General features: G+C 36.4%; 1 protein-coding gene across 2 annotated transcripts in view; it reads right to left on the reverse strand.

Annotated features, from left to right (window-relative positions):
* Babam2 (BRISC and BRCA1 A complex member 2) overlaps window positions 1-27,154 on the reverse strand; it is a 401,118-nt gene that overhangs the window by 270,040 nt on the left and 103,924 nt on the right. For both annotated transcript variants that reach the window (XM_048804615.1, XM_048804616.1), the window contains one exon: window positions 345-539. In XM_048804615.1, the coding sequence (XP_048660572.1) occupies window positions 345-539 (195 nt within the window). The remainder of the gene's footprint in view (window positions 1-344; window positions 540-27,154) is intronic.

Below are 27,154 nucleotides of genomic sequence, written 5' to 3' on the forward strand. Positions count from 1 at the left end.
ATATATATAGAGAGAGAGAGAGAGAGAGAGAGAGAGAGAGAGAGAGAGGGAGAGAGAGAGATCGCACACATGGGTCACCTGCATCAGGTTCTGCCCCTAGCTTCTGAAGATCAGGGACTGGGGATGACATTCTGAATTTTACAAAGTTCCCAGTTGATATCTTTGAGAAACAATAACCCAGATAAACATTAAGGTCCCTTTAACTCTAAACTATGACAAAGTGCACAGGTTACCTAAAGAAATGACTGTTGTTTACCATGAATAGACATCTAAATTGGTTAGTTCATTTTGTTTTATTTTGTTACAGATGAAATAACTTCTCCCCCATTTTCTGAACACCTTACCCAGTTGTTTTTCTTCCCGGCATAAATTTCCATGTTCTCCCCGTACTGAGGCTCTTCCAGCAGCGTCTGGTACTCAAACATGAGGCGTGAGCTCTCGCGGAGGCGGCTGCACTGGAACTGGTGGTACTGCTGCACCAACTCCTTCACCACCAGCAAGAGGCACTCAGGGTTTGAAGGGTTCCAGGAGGCGAGGTTCTGCAGAGCCATAAATACGACAGGTGAAAACGATTTTCATACAAATCCCATGTCACATCAATACAGAGGAAAAGAGATATAAAAATCTCACAGTGATAGACTTTTCTTAATTAGCCATGACCCCAGAGATGAAGTTAGAAGGGTCTTGTGAGCTTGGTGATTTCTCCACTTTCCAAAACTCTGTGCAGAAAAATCAAGGAGTTTGGCCATGAATAGGAGGCAATCGAAAAATGTCAAGAAGGGTAGTTAACAAAATAAGAAACCTAAATATCCCAGAAGACAGAACTTGTTTCTTATTCTTTTACAATTTTAGTGTTTTTTTCAATTGGCACTAAAATTCAGCATAATATGCTACAGTAATTTAACTCCAGATCCACAGGCCATCTGCATCAGCAACAGCAGATGTAAACATGAGAGTCTCACAGAACTATAAACACAAAGGTGATGGTTCAGCCTGAAAAAGAGAGGAACAGATTAGAAACAAGGGGAAATACAATTAAGAAAGGCATATCTAACAGAAAAAAGGAAAGAAATAACTAGGACATTTTATGACCAGGAAAGTTTCTGGAAATGGGTGAAACTCTGTGAAGTATACAGTAATTGTAGGCTCACATTCATGAATTACACAAATACGTATCAATTCCTATCATGTATCAGCCACTGTTCAAGGCAAGGAAGAAAACAGTTCAAGTTCCTACTCTTAAGATTTTACATTTTAATGGGAAAAATAAGAATAAATAAATATAGTAGATGTGATAAATGACACTGAGAAAAATAGAGCATATTATTCCAGAAGCCTAGTAAAGGGAGTTCTTCAAGGATAAAGAAGTGATCATTAAGTGTCCAATGGTGCTGATGAGTAAAACAAGTCTAAGGAGTCAATACTGGCTCTAGTACACACAGGTCAGTAGTGTCCCCGACAAATACTATTTGGTAGAGTAAAGCTTGGTCATCAGGGGTTTAAGAGAATGCAGAGAAAGAAATTGCAGACGCTAGTACAAACAGTTCAAACTGGAAACTAGAGAGGAATGCGGGGTCAAGGGTATGCTTTATATGGAGGTCCCTGGCCTGACACAGTCTTCCTGCAGACAGGGAAAACTGATGACACAATAGAGAGAAGATGCGAACACCAACAGAGGATAGTGAGGCAGGTGGGGATCCAGGGGCGGGTGGCGATGGATTGGATCTCCAAGAGGGCTGGCCTTAGAAAGGAGCAGAGTCTATCCCCAGAAAACAGAGGAAAGGCCAACTGAACAAGTACACAAGCAGGCAGGCCATTCCACCTGCTGGCAGGAGCTTGTGGCACTTCTCTTCTGATGGCTGACATCTTCTCCATGAGATGGGGAAGAAGATGATGATCTCTGAAAGTGAGGAAGCAGGATGGGATACTGGAAGTTCAAAACAAAAGTATGAAATAGTCATTTAGAAAAATAAATGAACTGGAGAAATGCAGTTGGAAGTCCAGAGAGCACCAAAAGCCCACTGAGGTTGGAGGTGTGATTTGTAAGTGAGACCAGCTAACCTACAATCTACTGCCTCAGTATAGATGTGGAGGAGGGGGGATTTGGATTCAACAAAGGTTGGGATTTTGCAGACAAGTACTAGGGAGCTTTCTAGGGGAAGAGATCTTAGAGGGGCTGCAAAAGAATGATTATAATCATGAACCACAGTCATTTAGCCAGGATAAAGCCAAATTAAGTTCTTAAGGGAAATGAGAGTTAATGAAAAGGTGGCTGGACCAATGGACTGCAGGTCTTGGTGGTGGGTCAAAAGAGTTGTTGGAAGTTGAGACACAAAAAAAGAAAGAACTGGAAAGACAGAAGGATGTGCTCAGAGAATGGATGCTAGCCACTGGAGATAATGGAGGTAGTATAATAGGTATAACCCAGTTTGGTGTACTACCCCCAAAAAGGGTTGGCATGGCTAAGGCAGAGTGGAGGATGAGATCATGACAGGAGAGGAGGTCAGGGATTGAATGGCAGGGGTATTAGAAGAATCATTTATATGAACATTAAAATCACCCAGAATCATGACAAGAGTAATGCTGAGAGGGTGCCCAGGAGCAACATGCTAAAACCCTCAAGTAATAAAGAGAAGGACTCAGGGGTCTTTAAATAACAAGGAGAGAGCAGAGGGTCCTTGAGGCTGCTGGCTAAGTTTTGAGCTGAGGGTGAAGGAAAAGGAATTTCCTTGATAGCAGTATGAAGAGCAAGGCAAGTGTCTCCAAGCATTGAGTCACAGGGGTAAGACAGACATTAGTACAAACAACTACTGATGTATATGTTATTTGTTTCTCAAATAACCACTTATTTGAGAAACAGGAAAGGAGGCAGAATCTCAGGGCAGAGAGGGGGCCGGGCTTTAGAACAGGGATTCTCAAACTTCCCAAAGAAATCACGGAAGAGCCTTAGCCATTGCCTGGACCCTACACTGCCACCCCCTACCACTCACATGCATGCACACGCGCGAACACACACACACACACACAACATATTCTGATTTCACTGGGTCAAACAGGGTGTAGCCTGTGTACTGGAATTTTTTTCCTAAAAGTTCTAACAAGCAACAAAGGTTCAGAACCAAAGACTTACAGGAAAGCGGGGAGGGGAGGGCTGAAGATATCAGGGACTTTACTGATTAACAGGCCAGGGAAATATCTAAAAACACCTACTCTACAAATCTAGAACTATAATATCTATTAAAAAAAACACCAATACATTACAAATGTTCAGCAGGTAGTAACTGCATACTTGCCAAATCATAAAAAAGTCTAAAAACTTTCCATATATTCAAGTAAATCACTATGGACACCTTGTAAGTTATATTATTATCTCATTTCACAGATGAGGAAACTGAGGCAAAAAGTAGTATCTTGCCTAAGGTCACAAAGTTATTGAACAATAAAGCTGGGTTCTACCCATAAGCAATTTGTCTCCAAGTCCCTGCTCTAAATAACTATACCATAGGTTCTCAAACATTTTAGTCTCAGGAAACTTTTACATAAAGAGCTCATAAAACTTCTGTGAGTTATGTGGATTCATATTTACTATAATTAATATATACTGTATTAAAAATTAAAACAGATAAAAACTGAAATATTTAATTCATTTTTAAAAGTAAACCCATGTTAATATGAATGACATTTTTAATAATAACTCTATTTTCAAAAACAGTACGAAGATGGCATTGTTTTGCATTCTTATAAATCTCTTTATTGTCTGGTTTAATAAAAGTTGGATTCTCATATCTGTTTCTGCATTCAATTCTGTTGCAGTATGTTATTTTGGCTGAAGTATATGAAGAAAATCCAGCCTCAATCTAACAGGCAGTTTGAGAAAAGGAGTATTTTAAATAGACTTTTCAAATATTCTTTGATACCACCCCAAAATTCAACAAGTAGAGCCTGGCACACTGGCACACACCTGTTGGCCCAGCCACTTGAGAAGCTGAGGCAGAAGGACCACTTGAGTCTAGGAGTTCAGTGCCAGCCTGGGCAAAACAACAAGACCATTTCTAAGCAATAAAAAAATTAAGACACTCAACAAGTGGTATTTTCTTAAAGGTTAGCTGCAATGCAGAATCTGAAACTATATCAATAAATATTTTATATTCTTACATTAAATTCCATTCATCTATCCTATCCTTTGAATGAATCTTTTACTCATTTATGACTTTGTACATCCTGCATTGGTCATTTAGTAAATACTGATTCATTGAGTTATGCATATCTTCCCATTGCTAACAAATTTCATTCATATAATATAAAAAACAAATCAGCTGGGCGCAATGGTACATGCCTGTAATCCCAGCAGCTCAGGAAGCTCAGGCAAGAAGATTGCAAGTTCAAGGTTAGCCTCAACAACTTAATGAGACCCTCAGCAACTTAGGAAGTTCTCAAAATCCAATTTTTAAAAAGGGTTGGGGATGTAGCTCAGTGGTACAGAGCCCCTGGGTTCAATCTCTAGTACCACAAGAAAATAAAAAGTAAAATAATTGGCAGCCATTATGAAGTCAAACAACAACAAGTGCTGGCGAGGATGTGGGGAAAAGGGTACACTTGTACATTGCTGGTGGGACTGCAAATTGGTGCGGCCAATTTGGAAAGCAGTATGGAGATTTCTTGGAAAGCTGGGAATGGAACCACCATTTGACCCAGCTATTCCCATTCTCGGTCTGTTCCCTAAAGACCTAAAAAGAGCATACTACAGGGCCACTGCTACATCGATGTTCATAGCAGCACAATTCACAATAGCAAGACTGTGGAACCAACCTAGATGCCCTTCAATAGACGAATGGATAAAAAAAATGTGGCATTTATACACAATGGAGTATTACTCTGCATTAAAAAATGAAAAATCATAGAATTTGACAGGGAAAATGGATGGCATTGAGCAGATTATGCTAAGTGAAGCTAGCCAATCCCTAAAAAACAAATGCCAAATGTCTTCTTTGATATAAGGAGAGTAACTAAGAACAGAGTAGGGACGAAGAGCATGAGAAGAAGATTAACATTAAACAGGGATGAGAGGTGGGAGGGAAAGGGAGAGAGAAGGGAAATTGCATGGAAATGGAAGGAGACCCTCATGGTTATACAAAATTACATACAAGAGGAAGTGAGGGGAAAGGGAAAAAAAACAAGGGGGAGAAATGAATCACAGTGGATTGGGTAGAGGGAGAAGAGGGAGGGGAGGGGGATAGTAGAGGATAGGAAAGGCAGCAGAATACAACAGACACTAGTATGGCAATATGTAAATCAGTGGATGTGTAACCGATGTGATTCTGCAATCTGTATATGGGGTAAAAATGGGAGTTCATAACCCACTTGAATCAAAATGTGAAATATGATATATCAAGAACTATGTAATGTTCTGAACAACCAACAATAAAAATTATTAAAAAAAGAAAATAAATAAAAAGTAAAATAAATCATATTCATTAATACTAACACCAATCTCATCAGAAAAGTTTTTAAACAGTGTAAAAATATTAACCTCAGGGTAGTAAACACAAGTTTTCCAAAGCACTAAGTTTCACTTGAAGGATAAAAAAATTGTCATTGGCAATAAATATTGTCAAGTCGTTTACCTTGAAGTAATAAACTCACTTTGGTTTTTTTTTTTTTCAATATTTTTAGTTGTATATGGACACAATACCTTTATTTTATTTATTTTTAATTTTATGAGGTGCTGAGGCTCAAACCAGTGCCTCACGCATGCTAAGAGAGCACCCAACCACTAAGCCACAACCCCAGCCCTCTCAGTTTGTTTTTGAGAAAATGTCTGTCAACTACTCAAGTCTGAATAACTATAGTTCATCCATCAATCATTCTTTCAAGGACAAAGGAATAAAAGCACATGGGGGCTGGGAATATAGCTCAGTTGGTAGAGTGCTAGTCCAGCATGCACAAGGCCCTGGGTTCAATCCCCAGCACCACAAACAAAAAGCAACTAATTCAACTTGCAACTCAAACACAACAGGGGTTTTCCTCAAGGACTGGGACTTTAAAAAATTGTAATTTTTAGAACTTCATTTCAGACCTTCTTAAGTGAACTGTCTTTTTCCCCCCAAGAATATGCAGCATTAGAGAACAGAGTGACTACTTGCAGTGTCACTGTATGCACTGCCCTGATTAGGGCTCAGGCGTCAGTTGTACCTGGCACTGCTTCTGTAGTGTAAGTACAGATACTAGCACAGCAGCGGAGTGGATAATATTTTAATGTGATTCTGAAAATGGTTTTGACTTTGTAGACCTCTGAAAGGGTCTCAGGAGTCCCCAGGTGTCTGCAGACCACACTTTTAGATCCATGAGACTACATTATATTGCTTAAACACAAACTAAGCATGGCTTTTATCAAAAGAAACCAAACGAAAAGTAAAGGGATGCGTTCATTAAAAAGAGAGCAGCCAAAGGTCAACCAACCATGGGCTGAAAGCACTAAGGAAAAAAAACATGCCTCTGTACCAACATGCACAGATTTTTTTTCTGTCATTATTATCTAAACAACAGAAATGATTTAAAATCCACAGGAAGATGTGCATAGATTATATGCAAATATTACATTATTTTACACATGGGACTTGCACATATTCAGATTTTGGTATCCACGGGGTCTCTTGGAACCAATCCCCACAGATACCAAAGAACAATGGTACTTTATTGACTGGGTTGATTTACAGGAACTAAATGACAGTGGGGAAAGTGCTCTTGCATTTATAGGAAACACAGACCTTCACAGATGTTCACATAAAGACTTGAATGAAGGAAGGTGAGTCTTTCAGCATTGGACAATGAATAAAAGCAACATCTTGATATAAAAACGATTTGATAAAAAGAGGGCAAAGTCTTCCCTGGCAAACCTTTTGACCTCAACTACCACTGCCTGAAATTCCTTCTGAGCTATGCAAGACACCATTCAAAGTGTTAACAAAATATAACAAGAAAGTATAGGACTTAAAATGATCATTACATAGCTGGCTATGACTTTCCTTCAGATATCATTAAACATTGATAAATAGGAAAAATATACAATATTCCATTTCTTGGTCAAATATTCTGCCAAGTTCTTGCTGCAGTATTAGAGTGAAAAAAAGAAAAAGCTTTTAGTTACCTCCATTTATATTTTTTAACTACTACCACTTCAGCAGCTTGGCAAGAAACAAGCCTACACACCCACCTACACAAACACATATCATCATCATCATCATCATCATCATCAAAACATATATGCTGGCAAACATCACTACCAACTTGAATTCATTTCAAGTGATTCAATCTAATTGTTAAATGAATAGAAAAGACATGCCAACCTGCCCCTCCTTTTCCATTAAAATACAATCTCCCAATACCTAGAAATTCATTTGACCTTCTTGGCCATTCAAAGCACAACCTCATCAATCCCTTTACTGTTGCTACATGACCACTTTGATTAGTTAGGTAATTTGTGGTTTGAACCACTTTACCTAGAAAGGGAGAACACAGAAAATAATCAAGGGTTTTGTCACTCCTTAAAACTAGACATACTTTCAAAACAAGTCGAGAAATACAGAATATTTCAACTTTCCATTCTCTCGAGTAGACATAAAGAAAGATGCCCAAAGTTCCTTCAGGGAGAGGACAGGAGGAAGAAAACCTTAGCTGACCTCTTTACAAAGAAAGGAGAAATAAGTGTGTTTCTCTCTTCACAAAGTTCTTTTTCTTCTTAATTTGGGTAACGTGTAAACCAAGAAATTTGAAATGAGGATGGCCACAGAGCATCAGCTAGGACACAATACATACTAACAAGGGAAGGGAGTAAAAAAGAGAATCCAAACATGAGGAATAAGAGGGAAGAATTGAAGTTCACTGGATTAGACAAAGGGGAATGAAGGGAAGGGAGTAGGGGTGGGAATATGAAAGACAGTAGAAGGACATGACTTTCCCATGTTCATATATGAATACATGACCAGCGTAACTCCACATCATGTGCAACCACAAGAATGGGAGGAGGTTTATACTTCATGTATGTTTGATATGCCAAAATACATTCTACTGTCATGTACAACTAAAACGAACAAATAAAAATTTAAAAACTAATGTAAATTTTTTAAATGAGGATTAAAATATATAACAGAAGGAAAAAATAATTAACTAGTATCTTGAGGTAGAAACTGATTCATTCTCACTAAAACACCTGTGATGTTGTTCAGAGAAGGTATTATGTTAGAGACTCTTTTTAGAGACTTGTTAACTAGAGGTAAACTAGTTCTGTTTGTAGAGGTCGAATAACTCTGCTGATATTCAAGTGTAGACAATAACAAGAAAATGTAAATGTTAAATCTGGACCCTCCCCCCATTAAGTTTACTAAAATACCAGTTCCTATCCAAAGAATCAGCACCTGCCTCCTAGCTGTCAGGACCATCTCCTGTGTAGCAGTAGTTGTGCATTCCCTACTATGACTCCCCTGCCCAGGCTGCCTGACCAGAGAAATGCCCCAGCTCATGTGACCCTCATCCTTCCCACATTTCTCTGTCATAATTACACTCCAACTACACTGTATACTCCCAAGTCAGCGATCCTAAAGACTCCAATGGGCCAATCCAATCCATAGCTCTTCATCTGAGCTTCCTTATATCAGAAAGACAGGGACTCGTAATGTTTTCAGAGGCCTAGCTCACCCTCGACTCACTTGTTCAAAACCAAAGCTTTTCAGCTACACCAAAGCAAATTCAGACACACACGGGGATGTCAATAAATGGAAAATATTGGGAAACAATGTATCCGTAGTTCATTACTTTGGGGAGATTAATATGGAAAATAAGCAAATGAACAAGGGAGACTTGGAACCATCACTGCCTAATGAAGGGAAGAAAATCTTCCCAAAGAAAACTTTTTCTTTTACAAAATAATCTTCTGATAAAATTTTCAATTAATTAAAGGATAAAGTATAGGAATAGATTAAAAATAAAACAAGAAAAGTATCTTAAACTTCTTACTATAAAATTTTGTTCAACTGTCTAGCATATCAATAAAATAAAAGGAAATCAAAACTGATTAACAACATATAGAAAGTGTACCACCTTATTAGTAATCAAAGAAATGTAACTTTCCTCATCTTTCCTTTTTCAAAAGCTAATTTCTCATTGAAAAAAATAATATATGCACATGATAATTTTTTTCAAATAGCTTAAAAGAGTATACAGAAAATAGTCTCTCTCCCAACATAAATGATCAGATGGCCTCCCCAGAAGACTACCCTTACCCATGGGGACTGCACAGGACACCAATGTCTGACCTTTCTTGAATACCCCTACAGATTACTGTGGCCTTCCCATTCTGGACTTCCTCCCCTATTCCTTCAGGCTCCATCACCTGCTCTCAGGGTTCAATCAATCACTCACCCCCAAATCAGTATCTGACTGCACTCATTAGCCTGACTTTCACTTCCAGAAAGCTCTACTAATTATTTCTTACTTCCATGGAAATCCTGATCTGTCCTACCCCTCACCCAGCACTCCCCATAAGAAAGGAGAGTTGAGGGAAAAAAATTATGAGAAACTCAGTTATATAAATTTTTCAAGTTGTTTTTTCAACAAAGGGCTAATGTTGGTGAGGGTATAGTTTAATGGGTACTTTTACACATAAGAATAAAACTGGTATAAGTAGCTTCACTTCGTAGCAATACCTATTCAAGAATCTTGAAAATGTTTTTCTCATTACCTCTAGAATTCTCAATACCATTTCTAAAAATCTAAGAAAACAACTCAAGATAAAGGGGAGGAAAATGTACAAAAGTCATTTATAAACAAAAATGAACATAGGATCACTTATAATATCATGAAATGTCTCAAAAACTGTTAGAAGTCATCAGAAGGAATAAGATGCCACCAGTGTTTCTAAGCACATATTGTATTAACATGAAAATACTTTTGTTAAAATATTAAATGAACAGATTTACATCTGCACATACTTATATATATTATGATCACAACTTTTGGTTACTTCCATTCCCTCCAAGCCACCACAGCAAAAATCATTTATGCACAGAAAAATTGCCAGAAATTTAGAAGGATTTTTTCCTCCTTTCTATTTTTCCATATTTCCAAATTTTTTGAGGGTATATTTATATGTGTGTATATATAAGACATGCACATACTTTCATAATGGAAAAATAATTTTTAAAAAACAGAATAGCATATTCACATATTTAATTTCAATCTATTTTTCAGCCTCAAGATTTAAGAAATTCTCTTCCATTTGCCATTTATACATTTTATGAGATAAGACTTCAACTGTCTCTTCAAACCTACCAAAAGTTAGCTGGTTTCACAGTCTTCTGGAGAATAAATCTTGCATCACTTAACTCTGAAATATTATGCTTCAAGTAACCTTGAACTCATTATTTCTTAAATTCTAAGCCTCACAGAATACTTCCCTAAAGCTAATGCAATATGCTAGAATGTAGTGGTCACAGTTGTAGTAATTTCTTATGCTTCTCTAAATCAAAACTCTTACTATTTTGTATTATACTCATTTGAATAGGAAGTCTTAGGAAATGACCAATGACATTTTACATTTCTAACAGAACAGTAACTGAACAAGCATGAATTTTTTAAATGTCACTTCATCCGGAGAATACAAAATATAACAAAAAAAATAAATAAATTTGCTACTGACCTATTTGTAAGAGCACTGAGTACTATCAGCAATGAAAATCTATACCATACATTAGCACAGTTATGCATGTTGAACTCCTCTAATATATCATCTGAAATAATTAAAGTGTAACTATTTAAAACCTACTTTTCATAGTTTCTCTAAATATAGCAACTTCTACTTTTTAAGGTAGAAATAATATAATGTGAATTTGGGAGGAAAAGAAGTAGATTAAGAGAAACCAGCTTTAAAACTACACAGAGTAAGTCTACTCCTCTTCCATGTAACCATACTTCAAATATTTATAGTCACGTGACTCACAAGGACGACAACATAGCACTGCCTACCTCATCCCCTACAACTACATTTTTAACTTGAAATTATTGTTTTTGGATTTTATTCTTAAATTCAATCATTAAGAACAAAATGGAGCTGCCAGAAGGAAGAGAACTACATGTACTCTTTGGTCCACTCATAGACATACATACTAGTAAGGCAAAAACAAACCACCCAATCAATAAATGGGCTAGAGAGCTGAACAGACACTTCTTAGAAGAAGATATACATTCAATCAACAAACATATGAAAAAACGTTCAACATCTCTAGTAATTAGAGAAATGCAAATCAAAACTACTTTAAGATGCCAGACAGAATGGCAGTTATTAAGAATACAGACAGCAATAAATGTTGTCAAGGATGTGGGGGGAAAGGCACACTCATTCATTGCTGGTGGGACTGCAAATTGGTGCAGCCAATCTGGAAAGCAGTATGGAGATTCCTTAGAAAACTTGGAATGGAAGCACTGTTTGACCCAGCTATGCTGATTTTAAGTCCTCGGTCTATACCCACAGGAATTAAAATCAGCATACTATAGTAATGCAGCCACATCAATGTTTATAGCAGCTCAATTCATAATAGCTAAACTATGGAAGCAACCTAGATGCCCTTCATTAGATGAATGTTTAAAGAAACTGTGGTATATATACATAATGGAATATTACTCAGCATTAAAAAAGAATAAAATTATGGCATTTGCAGGTAAATGAATGGAGTTGGAGAATATCATGCTAAATGAAATAAACCTATCCTAAAAAAACAAAGGCTGAATGTTATCTCTTATAAGTGGATGCTGATCCATAATTGGGGGGGACATGGGGAAAATGGAGGAGCTTTGATGGAGAAAAGGGGAAGGAGAATTGGAAGGGGCATAGGGGCAGGAAAGATAATGGAATGAGATGGACATCATTACCCTAGGTACATGTATGACTGCACATATGGTGTGATGTTACATTGTATACAACCAGAGAAATTAAAAGTTGTGCTGCAATTGTTTGCGATGAATCAAAATGCATTCTGCTGTCATATATACCTAACTTAAATAAATTAATTAACTAAAAATAAAGTAAAATATAATAATATATTGCAAAAAAATTAAACAAGGTGGCTTTGTGATCCTCAGTGGCTTTATTTTCAAATATTCTAATAATTCTCTTGACTAGTGCAAGCAGAGCTTATTGAGTCTGAGATCTGAGGTTGTTGTTGTGATGTTTGAAGTTGATAATTACAGTCTTTTAAAACCCAGAGGAACCTAATTAGAAAAAATGCAAATCTCTATTATCCAAATGAATAGCAAAGTAGGCACAAATATAAGGTCATTTCTGGGATTAATGCGGGCCAGGAAAAGTTGTCTTAGAAATAAAGCTAGATTAAGTCCTCACACCAACTTGGGAATTATAACAAACTGTTAAATCGAATGTACAGATGAAACATAGTGATTTGTGACCTGTGTTCAGTGGTAACGCTAGAGCCAGAATTAGCTTAAGTAGGAGGCACTCCAGGCCTTCTAAGCCTTCCTTCAGCCAATGCATATAGAGCTCTCCAAGGTTCTGACCTGCCCCTCAAACCTCCCTAGTGTGTGTGTGTGTGTTATGTGTTGTTGTTGTTGTTTTTAATTGACTTTCAGGATAAAATCTACCAGTCCATTCCTTGGCTTATAATTAGTAAAATTTTCTAGCTATGAGTGGTAATATGATCTTGACTCTTCTGTCAATATAGATCATGACAATTATATATCCTTGAGAAGGACAAGGGTAATTCTTGGACAAAATACCCAAATACCTTAGTAGCTGAAAAATGTGATTTTTGTGATAGTAATGACAAAACTCGTGAAAGAGAAAAAGTAAAATAAGAAATCCTAAGTGTGAACAGTAGGCAGCCTTACCCAATTGTTAGGTATGCCAAACTTCCAACTAACAGGGGAGTTCTGGGGTAATTTCAAATATTTATCAAGATATGAACCTACTGGCAAATCACCCCAGAATTTCTCTATCATGATAATTTTGTGCTAGAGTATCAGAATCACTAGAGCTTCTCCCATTCTCCCATTCATAAGCAATATTTAAACTCCAAATATGTAAAAGTATTCCAAAAGTAAACCTATGACTCCATTTAGAAAAATTCAAAAGCCTATAATATCTCTTCTTGCCCATCAGAAGCTGCTCTTACAAACTACTTTTCAGTTGCTCTTAGAGAAGGACACAGCCCCACTCCATGCTAATTCCCACTTCAGCTGAGTCACGAGGATCACCCAGCTCATTTCCAAGCAATGTTTCTGTCTTTAGAACTGATGAATAGATGGGAGGAAACAAGGGTGGGAGAGAATACAGGAGGGAAGAAACCTTACAGCACATCCCTTGCTCCAGCCTTCCTTATATATTAAGAGAAAGAAAGTAAGTACATTTCTTTCTCTCTTGGAAACTCCCCTAATGGGATAGGAAAACAAAGGAAAGTGTACCTTCAGAGGAAAAGAAATTTCATTAGCCTTCCTGTCTTTCTTGACACTACAACCACTTGAGAAAAACAATGCTCTTCCTACAACATGTATAAGAGAACTAACGCTAAAAACACAGAAACTACTGAATGTAAGTAGCTTGGGGAGTTCCAGACTGAATAATAACTGAATCTACTCTTATTTCTTCCATAGGTGTTGTCTTAATCCACATAATTTTAAGGTGCTACCTTTTAAATACCATATTTGATACCAAAATGCTCAAGTTTTACACCTATTGTTTCTCAAAAAAGTACGAATAGGGGCTGGCGTTGTGGTTCAGTGGTAGAGCACTTGCCTGGCATGTGTGAGTCCCTGGGTTCGATCCTCACCACCACATATAAATAAATAAATAAATAAAAGATCCATTTACAACTAAAAAATATTTTTTTAAAAAAATACAAGTAAGTTCAACATAGATCAAAACGCCAGTATAAACTAAAATTTGAAAATTGAACTCTATATATTAAAAATCTTTTTGCAGCCCAGGCTGGCTGTGGCTCTGACATTAATGTTGCTGTTTACCTGGACCACTGAAGTCACACATTTTTTTCAGTCAGTGCTACTCGGACTTTCAGTGACAATACTGCAATGGCAGAAAGGAAATTAGCAAATATGATTTCAACTTAATTCAAATTGTTTTTCCTGGGGATGTATTTAAATTTTCCAGGTTGCTCGAATATCATCCAGGGATGTGATTCTGAAGGAGACAGCTTGTTACTGTTTTTCCTGGCTGTACTACAAGAAACAACAGTGTGAGCTTATTTTAAGTTAATGTGTGCTTCTGTGTTTCTTTACGAGAAATTAACTGCAATCATTTAGTTAAAGCAAACACTTTGTTAGTGTTTCACTTTTCATTAGAAAATGTCTTCAGGAGGCTTTCAAATTTTGAAAGTTAAGAATCCTAATTCTGTCCATAGATTTTAAAGTTGGAACAAATTACTTAGATCACAGTGAAGAGCTGGGTCCAGCTGTGTGCAACTTTAGTCCCAGCTACTCGGGAGGCTAAGGCAGAAGGCCGAGGCTGAGATTTAAGCCCAGGAGTTTGAGGAAAGTCTGGGCAACACAGAGAGACCCTGTCTCAAAACAAAAACAAACAAACAAACAAAAGTTTCAACGAAAGATCAGTCAAACTTCTCGATCCTTTGCTGGTCCTGAGTGTTTTATACCCACAGGTGAATCAAGACATCATAGGACTCCTAGCCTTTCCCCACAGCAAGATAATAACTTCCTGTCTCAATCAGGACCAGATCTCATGGTAGATCCTCATTTCCTTCACCTATGGTAATCACAGAGACCCATACGATTGGGCAGAACGGAAAAAGACAGAACAAAGAGCTTCAACCAAGTTGTTATTTATAACTAGAAAAACACTTGCAGGCTCGGACACCTGGTTTCTGACCCCTGCCCTGTATGATTTCCCTAGCCAGACTAGGCTCCCAGGCTATAATGATTTATATTTTCTGTTTCTCTTCATCTTAGCTGACATCCCAGGACTTTATTCCAAACCTGCAGTATTTGCCAGAACCTCCTCCTTTCAGTAAAATTCCCAGTTAAGGACCTTCTTGGCCAGTGACCTTAAAGCCACCAATGTAGTAATGCCATCCATTGTGTGTAAATGGACAGAGGAAACTCCAATAGAAAGGAGGCTAGCTCAGCTCTTCCTGTTGTAACAGCCATGGGCAGCCACCGGAGCAAGAAAGAAAAAGCAATGAGAAATAGACGTTTAACTAAAGGAAAAGTTATCCACAGAGCACTTTATATAGTAGTAGGAGCTTTCAGTGCCTTTACTCTTTTCCCTAAAAACTCCACCCCCTTGACCCAGGCCCACATAATGTCTTTGACCTTGACCTATATTTAGAAGGCAACCATTGTTTAATATCCAACGTCTGTTATTCCTCCCTCCTATAACACCAGCCCAAATTTCCCTTGGGAAACAACCCCTCCCCATTCTCAGGATGGGTTTTGAGTAAGAACCTCCAGCAAAGCTCCATTAGTTCTGAGTGCAAACCCTACCAATGTTTCCCATATACCTAGCCTCAATGACTGATTCAACTGGGGGCCCATACCCCATCAAACCAAAATGAGATAAATGAAGATGTTGGCTGGGATTGTTGAGAAACAAAGGTTTGCCTTCTTGTCATAGAAGGAGAATATACAATCTGAACTGGAATAACAGTTTTATATTCAAAAGAGAAGAAGCCTGAGCTGCTATGTGGCTAAAGAGACAAAAAGGCAACATAATGGAAGGCAGAGAAGAAAAGACATGGAAAGAAACTGGGTCCTTAAATGGCATTATGTCAGCCACAGCACCAAACCTTATCTGAATCCAACTCTGGGCTTCTAAGTTCTGTAAGCCAAAGAATTCCCTTTATTGGTGAGGCCACTTAGATTCAGGTTTCTGTTGCTTAAAGAAAGAATAAGAAAGGGAGAGGAGAAGGAAAGAATACTGATATATTGTAACACCTACTGCCATTTTATATTCTCTAGGACAAAGAGGTTTACAGAAATTCTTACTAAGCACAGCTGTAAGAGCCCTTATAAGTAAAGGTATATATTCAGTTTGGATATTTATATTTTCTGCCACAGAAAAAAGTTGAATACCTTTTATTAATCTGTAGGAAAACCTACCAAAAAAAATTAATGCATTTCTACCAACAGTGACTACGATGATTTCTGCTAATGAAAAAAAAAAAAAATGGAGAACTAGACATTTGTAGATTACAACTCATGTAATGGATTTAAATTCAAATGTATCTGAAACAGGTATCTGAAATGTTCCCCATCCCAGAGATTTTCAAACACTAGTAAGGAAATTGATTGGGTAATAACATGAGACTGCTAAAGAAGCCAATAGATCCACTAAAGGAAAGAGAACAAGCAGTCCAGGCCAGATAAAGACACTTCGATTATTGATGTATATCTTGGGGTGAATACAACAAGCAGTACCCAGGCATTCATCATCCCTAAGCTTCAAGGTCCCTTAAAGGAGACATTGTTACCTTTCCTTCACTTGTTGAGCATGTGCAAGCAGTCACGTGAATTCTGGTTCCATTCCAAGCTGGGAATGTGTGCCTTAGACCAGTAAACCTTTACATCTTCTGCACATACTCTCTCTTTCCAGAGAGATTTAAAATGGACCCCCACAAAGTGGCCACAGTGCCTGCTGCCTTGAACCATATATCAACTTAGCAATCCGTCCCTGTTCCATCTACTTTCACTTCATCAGACCTCTCCAGCCCCAAAGCCAATCCTTCCCAGTTCTTTCAAAACTGGTACCCTCACAGTCAAATGAAGAAAAGCATCCATTCCAATGTTTTCACAAGTCATCACAAGAATATGCCTCATCCAATGATGTGCTTCAGGAGCCTTTACAAAGCCCTACCAATTTCTATCACCACTAACCCACTGCCATCAAACAGAATAGGGTTCCTCTTCTCAATCAATACAACATAAAAAAAAAAAAAATCCCTCAACAGAAGCTTGCCAGAATGCAATCTTGCAGCAAGTATATGAAACTTTCCACCTCCAGAACTGGCTATCCCAAAAACAACCGTGAAATCACCTTAAAAACGCTTATTCACAGGTCCTACCCTTGGAAACCCTGATTCAAAGAGCCTGGGGTATGATCTACTCCTTGGCCTTAAAGAATCTGTGTTGTGATTTTTGGAGGCATGATTAGGCATGATTAGACAGCAAGGCTGAATCCTAAAAAAATTAACCATCTTTTTGACAGATACTCTCCTTGTGATTAAAGGTCAAAATAATTTCACACAAACTCATTAGACCTTCCACTGAAGATCCAATGAGTTAACGATAACCAATCCCCCCACCCTCACTAGAGCTTTCCACTGGTTGCCACCATGTTTCCTGGGAAGTATGAGAATGTCCCTGAGACGTCTGACCTACTTCTAACAATGATTAACACCTAGAATCCAGAGCTGCCCCTAGATGGGGGAGGGGAAACAGACTAGACAAAATTCAACAATAGAGAGCCTACGTCATTTGTGCTCATTTTTTATTTCTCCTACCGCAATGAATTTTACTAAGCTTGACTCCCTTATGTGCCTGGATCTGTAATATCTTCCAAGTTCCTCCTAGGATCCCTTCACCCTTGATTTCAAGTCATCTATGACCCAGGAAAAAGCACCAAACACCCTTCTAAATGGTGTGATCATTCTTAAATTGGACATATTTATTTGCATTTAATTTTAAATATCATCTTTTATCTCCAAGGTTTTTGTGATGGTGCCAATAATATTAAGGAATTATGGAGCATTTGCAAATTGGCAGCCTCAGCCTGCAGACATGCTTTCTTTGACCCACACAAAATTTTTATTTGAAAATCTTTAGACAAGGCATACACACTTCAGTAGGTCACAATCCCCACTAATTCTGGCTATTTTATATCTGGCTTTTTCACTCATTTGTTTGATTTGACTGGCTCCTTCAAACATCTGTTTGTAACCTCTGAATTAAGACTTTAAGGCATTTCCTAAAGAGATTGTTTAGTTCCTTCCATGGCTCCTTCATGTATGCTACATGCATCAGGTGTTTATCAGTGTCACATAAGCAAAATGCAGCAGAGACAGCAGTTAGAGTTCTTCAATCCCTGAAAATTAAAGATAAAAAGAAAGTTCTCTGATTCAATGTACCTACTAATATACGTAAGTAATGACTGCTTTTCTGGGTAACTATAAAAATATCTGATAACAGGGACAATATCTGATTCATTTTTTACAAAATACTATATCAGACATTAAAGACTAAAACATGGGGACTCAAATTATTTTTCAACTGATCATCAGTACACTTCAATATAAACTAAATTAGGTATATTAAAGGATCCCAAAATTATACAGAGTCAATAAAGATACTGGCTATTGGGAGTCAAAATTTATCTGATGTTATGAACAGAAGTAGACAAAAGAAAACTACACAGTAATTCTAAAAGTGCAATATTGAAATATGACTAATTACAGTTATCAATCACTAAAAGTTTGAACAGTCTGAAACATAGTATCTCACATGCATTCTAAAATATAATTTCTTTTCAAAGGCTAGCACACTTAAAATAAGAATGCTTTAAAAAAACAGATACAAAAACAAAGTACAATTATCATGGCTCAAAAGACAAAGTCTATGGGATACAAAATAGCACATAAAATCAGTTCTCAGTTCAAAAAACCTGCATGAGATGTTGATCTTCCTGTTTTTCATAAACCTTATAATTGTGCTTCCAGAAAACTACCAAGCATCTGCCTCTATGTAGCTAATTCTTTTAATCTTGGAGCTCTCACAAGGAAATAGAGAGTATACTGTGCCAGGATCACTATCTTCTCCAGCCAAAATCATTATATTTTAGAGCCAATTTCCTCTTGGTAAATTCTGATCAAATTCCTTCCATTTGCAGCTTCCTTAGTAGTGGTAATGGCTGCACATGTCACAAGTCAATATATATGTGTATGTTTAACAATATACATTATAAATGTAACAGTAATATGTATACCTATGTACACAGGTAAACATAAGTCTACACATGCAGCCAAACATAAATATATACATGAATACTAGTTCCTGTTAGGTCTCTTTAAGTGATTCTGTGACTCTCACTCAAGCTATCTAACATTACTTTGGGATTCTGCATTAATCAACTGCTATGCAGCTACAATACAATGATTATTAAGGTTAGTTATAATAATCCTAATGCAACAAACAATTCCTTAAATGCTTCTGAATCATCAAAGAAGATGATCAAAGATCAAATTATGTTCTATTTTTAGGGTAAAGGGTATTTTATCAAAATTCAATTATGTTTAAAATGTTGATTCAAGTATAGCATATACAGTAAATTTTTATGAGTATGAATATTTAATTAATCAGCATACCTTATTTCATTGATAAAGTAGAACTTTTGTAATTTTATATATGATTCTCATCTTTAAAAAGTAAACATTACATATATTATTAACAGAAATTATAGATTAACCATAACACTGTTATGTTTCAACCTTGGTATCTAATTCTTTAATCCTTCAAGTGCCAAAATACCAACTCTCTAGATGCTATTGTTATTGTTTAAAATAAACCATATTTAATATAATTAACCTATCCTGATGAATCAAGGTCATTATTATAAGAATATATAATACTGCCCTTTTTAAAATGAGTGATTTAAGGGGATTTAAGTGAATACAGCTGCTACCTGTCCTTGAAATAAATGATTCCAAGATACTGGATCTTACAGCCCTTCTGTTGCTTTGGATAGTTCTTTTCTACTTCCTAAGCATATTCATCTCATTTTGACATAACTAGTATTACTACAAATTCTAATTCAGTTATAACAGTGTCTAAATACAAACAAAAGATGCCTATATGGCTCATATATAAAATAAAGCATGCAGGGGCTGGGGTGGTGGCAAAGTGGTAAAGCACCTGCCTAGCATGTGCAAGGCACTGGGTTCGGTTCTCAGCACCCATATAGATAAATAAAATTAAGGCCCATTGACAACTAAAAATATTTTTAATAAATAAATAAATCAATCATACAGTCCTTATCACAGCTGTTTCAAAAATTCAAAATATTATGGGTGGAGTGAGGCCAGGAGTTATTTTTGGTTTGTGACTATGTACCAGGTGAATGAAGATGAAAGATATCTGGGACATAGTGTCTTAAAAACTATGCCATGAGAACACAATTAGCAAAATGGCATCTATGGTATTTTATAGAACGACTGACCCTATTTCTTCAACCATAAATTGTAAAGAAAAAAAAGAAGATAGAGAAAACCTATAAATTAAAAGAGACTTTAAAAATATAACAATCACAATGCATAGACCTTAATTCAAACTATTAGAAATCCAAACAATGGTTATTTGATGATGCTAGGGAATTGCTATTAAATTTTTTTAAACAAGATAATAGCACGGTGGTGGTGCACGCCTGTAATCCCAGAGGCTCAGGAGGTTGAGGTAGGAAGATCGCAAGTTCAAAGCCAGCCTCAGCAAAAGTGAGGCACTAAGCAACTCAGTGAGACCCTGTCTCTCAATAAAATACAAAATAGGGCTGGGGATATGGCTCTGTGGTCAAGTCCCCGAGAGTTCAATCCCCAGTACCAAAAAAAAAAAAAGATAATTGTATTTTGGTTATGCTTTTAAAAAATTACTTATTGTTTTGAGTAACACACTGAAATATTTATAGATTACACAGCATAATTTTAGGATTTGCTTCAAAATACTATCTTAGGCAGCAAGTGGACAGGAGTATAGATGAAACAAAACTATAACTTGACAATTACTGAAACCAGGTGACAGGTCCATGGGGTTTCATACACAACACTTCCTTCTTTTAAACATGATTTTAAAAATCTCCAAAAGAGGAAGCTTTTTCAAATGAAGATATATAATAGTTGTAGTTAATTTGATTTATAAAAATTATAACAGAGCATTATGCTTAGATTTCTAAAAATGGCTAATTACAAACTTATAGACATGGCATGATGCTAAAATGTTAAAGAAGCTCTGTCACATTATCAAGAATACGAGCAATAAAAAGTGTTGGCGAGGATGTGGGGGAAAAGGTACACTCATACGTTGCAAATTGGTGCAACCACTATGGAAAGCAGTATGGAGATTCTTCAGAAAACTTGGAATGGAACTACCATTTGACCCAGCTATCCAACTCCTTGGTTTATATACAATGTACTTAAATACATACTACAGTGACATAGCCACATCAGTATTTACAGCAACTCAATTCGCAATAGCTGAACTATGGAACCAATCTAGATACACTTCAACGGATGAATGAATATAGAAAATGTGGTACATATACACAATGGAATATTACTCAGCCTTAAAAAATAATGAAATGATGGCATTTGCAGGTAAATGGATGGAACTAGAGATTATCATGCTAAGTGAAATAAACCAATTCCAAAATCCCAAAGGCTGCCCAATGTTTTCTCTGATAAGAGGATGCCGCTAATCTCCACAGTGGCGGGGATGAGGGAAGAATGAAGGAACTTTGAATTGTGCAGAGGGGAGTGAGGGGAAGGGTGGTACTATGGGAATGGAAAGGATGGTGGAATGAGAATGACATTATTACCCTATATACATGTATGAATAACTATTGGTGTGACTCTGCACCATGTATAGCCAGAGGAATGAGAAGTTGAGCTCCATTTGTATACAATGTATCAAAATGCATTCCACTGTCATGTATAACTAATTTGAACAAATTTTTTAAAAAATCTCTGTCACTATACTAATCTAAAGTCTTAAATCTGGCTAAATAATTCCTTAATTCTCAAACCCTTCATTAATCCTTTATTCTAAATGTTATAAACATATAACATTGTTTTCTTAGAAAACAAAAATTTTCTCATAGGGCATGTTGCAAAATTAACACAAAAGTTTACAGTTCCATTTTTATAGTTATAAATTTAAAAAAAGGAAGAAAAATAATGGATGTATCTGGTCTCTCTTTAGGAAATTAGTCATTAATTCAATAAACAACATCTCAATTGTTTAAAAAGTTTGAAAATTACTGTTACCAATTATCTGATACTGGAAAAATACATATATATCATAAATATATAGCTAATTCCCAAATCATTTCTATTCAGTTCAATATATCAGTATAAATATAACAAACTCACTTTGAAATAATAAACATTTCTTTTTCCTGACCATATTTTTTTATTTAAAGAGTAGATTTAGTGAATTTGGGTTTAGGATTAGTACTGAGGTAGAGGTTGAAACTAAAATGAATTGTTACTTTATACTTTTAATACAACAAATATGTTTTTAAATTAAAATCAAATACCATTTTGATAAATTTTGCTATTTTTAAATTATTCACATAGGGACTGGCTAAGCTAAACATGTTAGCTGTAAGCATCTCCAAATTAACAAATAGTTCTTTTTTAAATGTACCTTTATACCAATTATATGTAATTGTTATATCACTCACTCCTCTTACAAATCAATATTTTAATATCCTAAAGGACTCCTTTAATTTTAAAAAGTGACAGAAGATCTCTGATAGACTACTTTAGATACTCTAAGTAATTAGTTGCCCTTCTTTTTAAAATTCTATAATAATTCAGACTTTTTACTTTTCAATCTGGTTTCTTCATAAATGTTCTTGAAACACATTCAAGAAAATGCAGTAAATGTGTTGAATGTTTTGCTTATAATAATATTGTACTTCTATGGTATTTTCAAATCTCAACAACTTTAAAACATTTTGTTAAATGTATACAGGGTCTCCTGAGTCATTGTCAATGCTAGGCTACAAACCACTCTGTGGTTAAAGGATTACATCAGAACAGTGTAAGGGTAGAGCTGGCACTTCACTTCACAGGTTTGAATATCTTGGCTCTCCAAAGCTTTTGTGGGGGCTGCAATTTGGCATAAAATTCTCAGTCGGATGCAGATAATTTCTCTGAAAAATGTTTTTTAATGGCTAAGGTTTTTGTCTTTAAAAATGTTGGAGACAGTATATATTAGAACCAAGTTCAAAATTTTAAGACTCCTTTTTTCTTTGTTAATGTTCCCATCCCCGCAGCTAACTCAAGTACAGCATAATAATCCCCAACTAAAAACTTTTAGTAAGTACAACAACTCATTTGTATTAATAGATTAAATATAAGATTAAAAATCAAAATAAGTTGCTTCCATTATAAAGGAGAACTAGAAGACTTCTCTGTACACACAGACATTCGCTGAGCTCTTTCTTGTTATGATTATGTGTTGCCCTTGGTCGTTTTGGTCTCCAAACTTCTTTTTGTTTCCTTTTTTTTTTTCCATTCAAATGTTATCTTCTTCATTACTCACAAAAGCCTTGTGAGAAAGGTACAAATATTATCAGTCTTATCAATAAGGCACAGATGCTAAGTGCCTTGAGCAGTATAACCACCAGCATCCGGTATCCCATAAACAGACTAGAATCATCTATGCTTCACCCATACTATTTTCACTACCTGTGGTTCTCAACTCTGGTTATATACTACTATTGGCTCTCCAAAAACAGCCATTGCCCAGTCTCTCTCCTCGAGACTAAGTAACTAAATTCAAATCTTTGGGAGATAGGACTCAGCCATCAATATATTCCAGATGTCCTCATGAAAAAATCATAAGACTATATGCAGCATACAAGAACAGAGAGCAGAATGCTCAGTGGCATTCACCTGTAACTCCAAGGACTTTGGAGGCTAAGGCAGGAGAATCAAAAGTCTGAGGCCAGCCTTGGGCAACTTAGTGAGACCCTGTCTCCAAAAATAAAAAACAGACTTATGACCCTGAGGGTGGAGGGGAGCAGGGGGAGGTGGTAGAGCATCCTTGGGTTCAATCCCTTGTACTACAAAAAAGAAAAAAAAAAGAAAGAAAAAGAAAGGTAGGTAGGATGGCAGACATAGTCAATCTTCAATTATCTGCTTGTAAAACCAAGTTTAAATGTCATTTTTTTCCCCACCCCAGTCACCCACTTCTCCATTCCCAAGTCAGAAATCACAAGAAAAAAGTTACTGTATTTCATGCCTACATGAAGTATATTGGGAATGTAATATACACCCACTAAAATGTATAAAACAACTCTAACTAAAATGCCCTCTGAATGATGTACAAATTTATGCCATCTTTACAGCTATCTCCCTTAATTATATCTTGTTGCTTCTCATTCTTTTCTGCATCTCTGACCCTCCAACTGGCTTTTCTTCTTCTCCCTGAAGAATTAATAAAAATTTGCTGATGACAAACTCCTGTTTACCTGAATTTGTATTTATTTCACTTAAATTCTTTAAGGATATTTTTGCTAGATATAGAATTTTAAGTGCGAGTTATTTTCTTTTATCATTGAAGTTATTATTAAAATGACTTCTGTCTCCCATTGCTGCTGTTAAGAAGCCAGCTAACAATCTAGTGGCTGCCTTTTGTCTCCTCTGGCTGTTTTCAGATATTTTGTGGTTGTATTTTGTTTTTGTAATTTTGCCATGTTGTATCTAGTGTGAATTGCTTTAAAGGTAGCCTGTTAGGATCAACTGAACTTCCTGAACCTGAAGAATTACAATGATTAATTTTCATATGTGAGATATATCCATTATTTTATAAAACATAACAGGCAAATAGATGTTTACAAAATAAAGATGTACAACTTAATAATCACAAAACTAATAACTATGAAAAGAATGGAACACATGCACAAAACTAAGCTAATCAGAACATTCTATCCCCCAGAGCAACAATGTTCATGAATACAATAACCCACATGAGTCCCAATTCTAAGACTTTGTCTTCTTCACCTATGATGTTGGCCTAAAGATCCTGGGAAATGCTATGATGAGACTGAGAACAATGCCAGCATGAGCAGAAGGCAGAGCAAGTCCCAGATGTCAATGTTAGAGCCTTAAAATTAGTCATGCGCCAAGCTAGATATAAACTGGTTCTTTTCTATTATGTGAACCAATATGGGTGCATTTTATGCCAATACTATCCCAAAAAGTTCCAACTACTACAACTCATCATGTGATTTCCCTTCCAGAAGTAATTTCTTCTCCATCTGAATTTTGTTATGACCTTCCTTTTCTAGTTTATATCACAGTCACATTCTGCCTTATAACCATCAATAGCCTGATTTCCTCCACCACTGAACTGTGAGAATGGAGCACTGTGCCTAAAATATGAGAGGTGTTCAATAAACAGGTAACGAAGAAACTGTGATTACATCAATGAGTCACTCATCTTTGCATCCCTATCAGCTAGTACAAGGCTGTGATACATGTTTGTAGGAGGAATCAGCAAATCAATGAGAAGACGGCAATAATATTACAAACAGCAGAGACCAGCACTTAAACAAGTTGGATCTTAAAATAATCCTAGAACAATCCATGTGGTAGAAGATTGGAATTGGATAAATCCATATAATATATATACAAATGGTTGTATATATGAATATATATATGCATGTGTATGTGTGTGTGTGTGCGCATCACACACACACTTCTTTGTTCTGTTAGCTGAGAGGACCCAAAAGCAATCACACCCCAGTAGCAAGCAGCAAGCATACCTACAGCATGGACCTTGGTTTCTAATATCTTTCTTCAATTAAAAAAAAAAAAAAGCAGGACTCCTTGGAGAAATGGTTGATTCCAGGACTGGGTCAGGTAATATTACAGTAGATGAGCCTACAGTACCTCACAGCACCAGAAGTAAGAAAGTGCTCAGAAAAGAAAAGAAGGAAGGAAGGGAGAGAGTGAGGCAGGGGAGAAGGGTGGTAAGTAAAGCAAAGCAAAGCAGGCCACCCAACAACAACAACAAAAATCTAACTGTAACAATAGGCCAGAACTGGAAAATTTTGAGTAATAAAATCAACAACATAGGTTTGGGTTATAAAACACAAAATAAATAACTATAAGTAGACACTGATATAAAAAAGATTGAAAAACAAAGGAGAATAAACAAATATTCCATGTGGAAGAATTTCAAATAATTTATTATAGATAACTTTTTTTTTCAAAGAGAGAGAGACAGACAGAGAGAGAGAGAGAGAGAGAGAGAGAGAGAATTTTTTAATATTTATTTTTTAGTTATTGGCAGACACAACATCATTGTTTGTACGTGGTGCTGAGGATCAAACCCGGGCCGCACGCATGCCAGGCGAGCGCGCTACCGCTTGAGCCACACATCCCCAGCCCCTATTATAGATAACTTTTCTTTCAAAGAGAGAGAACTTAACTCTCCACATTCTAAATAGAAGCTGTGTGAGCTGACTCCCTTTCAAACAGTATAGTCCCTCAGGAAAAGTGATCAAGGTTAATATCAACAGTAAAAATTCACATTGATAGTGTGTACCCTTGACATCATATGATGAAAACGGCATTGTAACTTTGAGGTCTTCCAACCAAAAGCCCATAGCCACAGTCAAACCATGAGAAATGCACCAGACAAATTCCAGCTGAGGGACATTCAATTAAAATCTGACCAGCTACTTCTCAAAACTGTCAAGGTCATCAAAACAAGAAAAGTATGAGAAACTGTCACAACTAAGAGGGGCCTAAACAGACATGAGGACTAAATGTAACGTGTATTCTATATGGGATCCTGGAACCAATAAAGAACATAAGAGAAAAACTAAGAAAGTATGAATAAAATCTGGACTCAATTAATAAAAATGTGTCAATACTGGTTCATTATTTGTCACTAATGTAATCAAAGAAATTAGCAATAAAGGAAACTGGATGTGGGCTCACAGGAACTCTCTGTACTATCTTTGCAATAATTCTGTAAATCTAAAACTGAAAGTTCTAAAACTAATAAATGGTGCTGGAAAAACTGGAAATGCATATGCAACAAAATGAAATTAAATCCTTATCTCTCACCATGCACAAAACTCAACTCCAAATGGATCAAGGACTTAGGAATAAAACCAGAGATCCTGAGTCTAATAAAAGAAAAAGTAGGCTCTAATCTCCATCATGTGAGATTAGGCCCCAACTTCCTTAATAAGACTCCTGTGGTGCAAGAATTAAAATCAAGAATCAATAAATGGGATGGAATCAAACTAAAATGTTTCTTCTCAGCAAAAGAAACAATCTGGGAGGTGAATAGAGAGCCTACATCTTGGGAGCAAATTTTTACCCCTCACACATCAGAT

The sequence above is a fragment of the Marmota marmota genome, unplaced genomic scaffold, assembly GCF_001458135.2.
Source record: "Marmota marmota marmota unplaced genomic scaffold, marMar, whole genome shotgun sequence".
In the NCBI taxonomy this organism is placed as follows: Eukaryota; Metazoa; Chordata; class Mammalia; order Rodentia; family Sciuridae; genus Marmota; species Marmota marmota.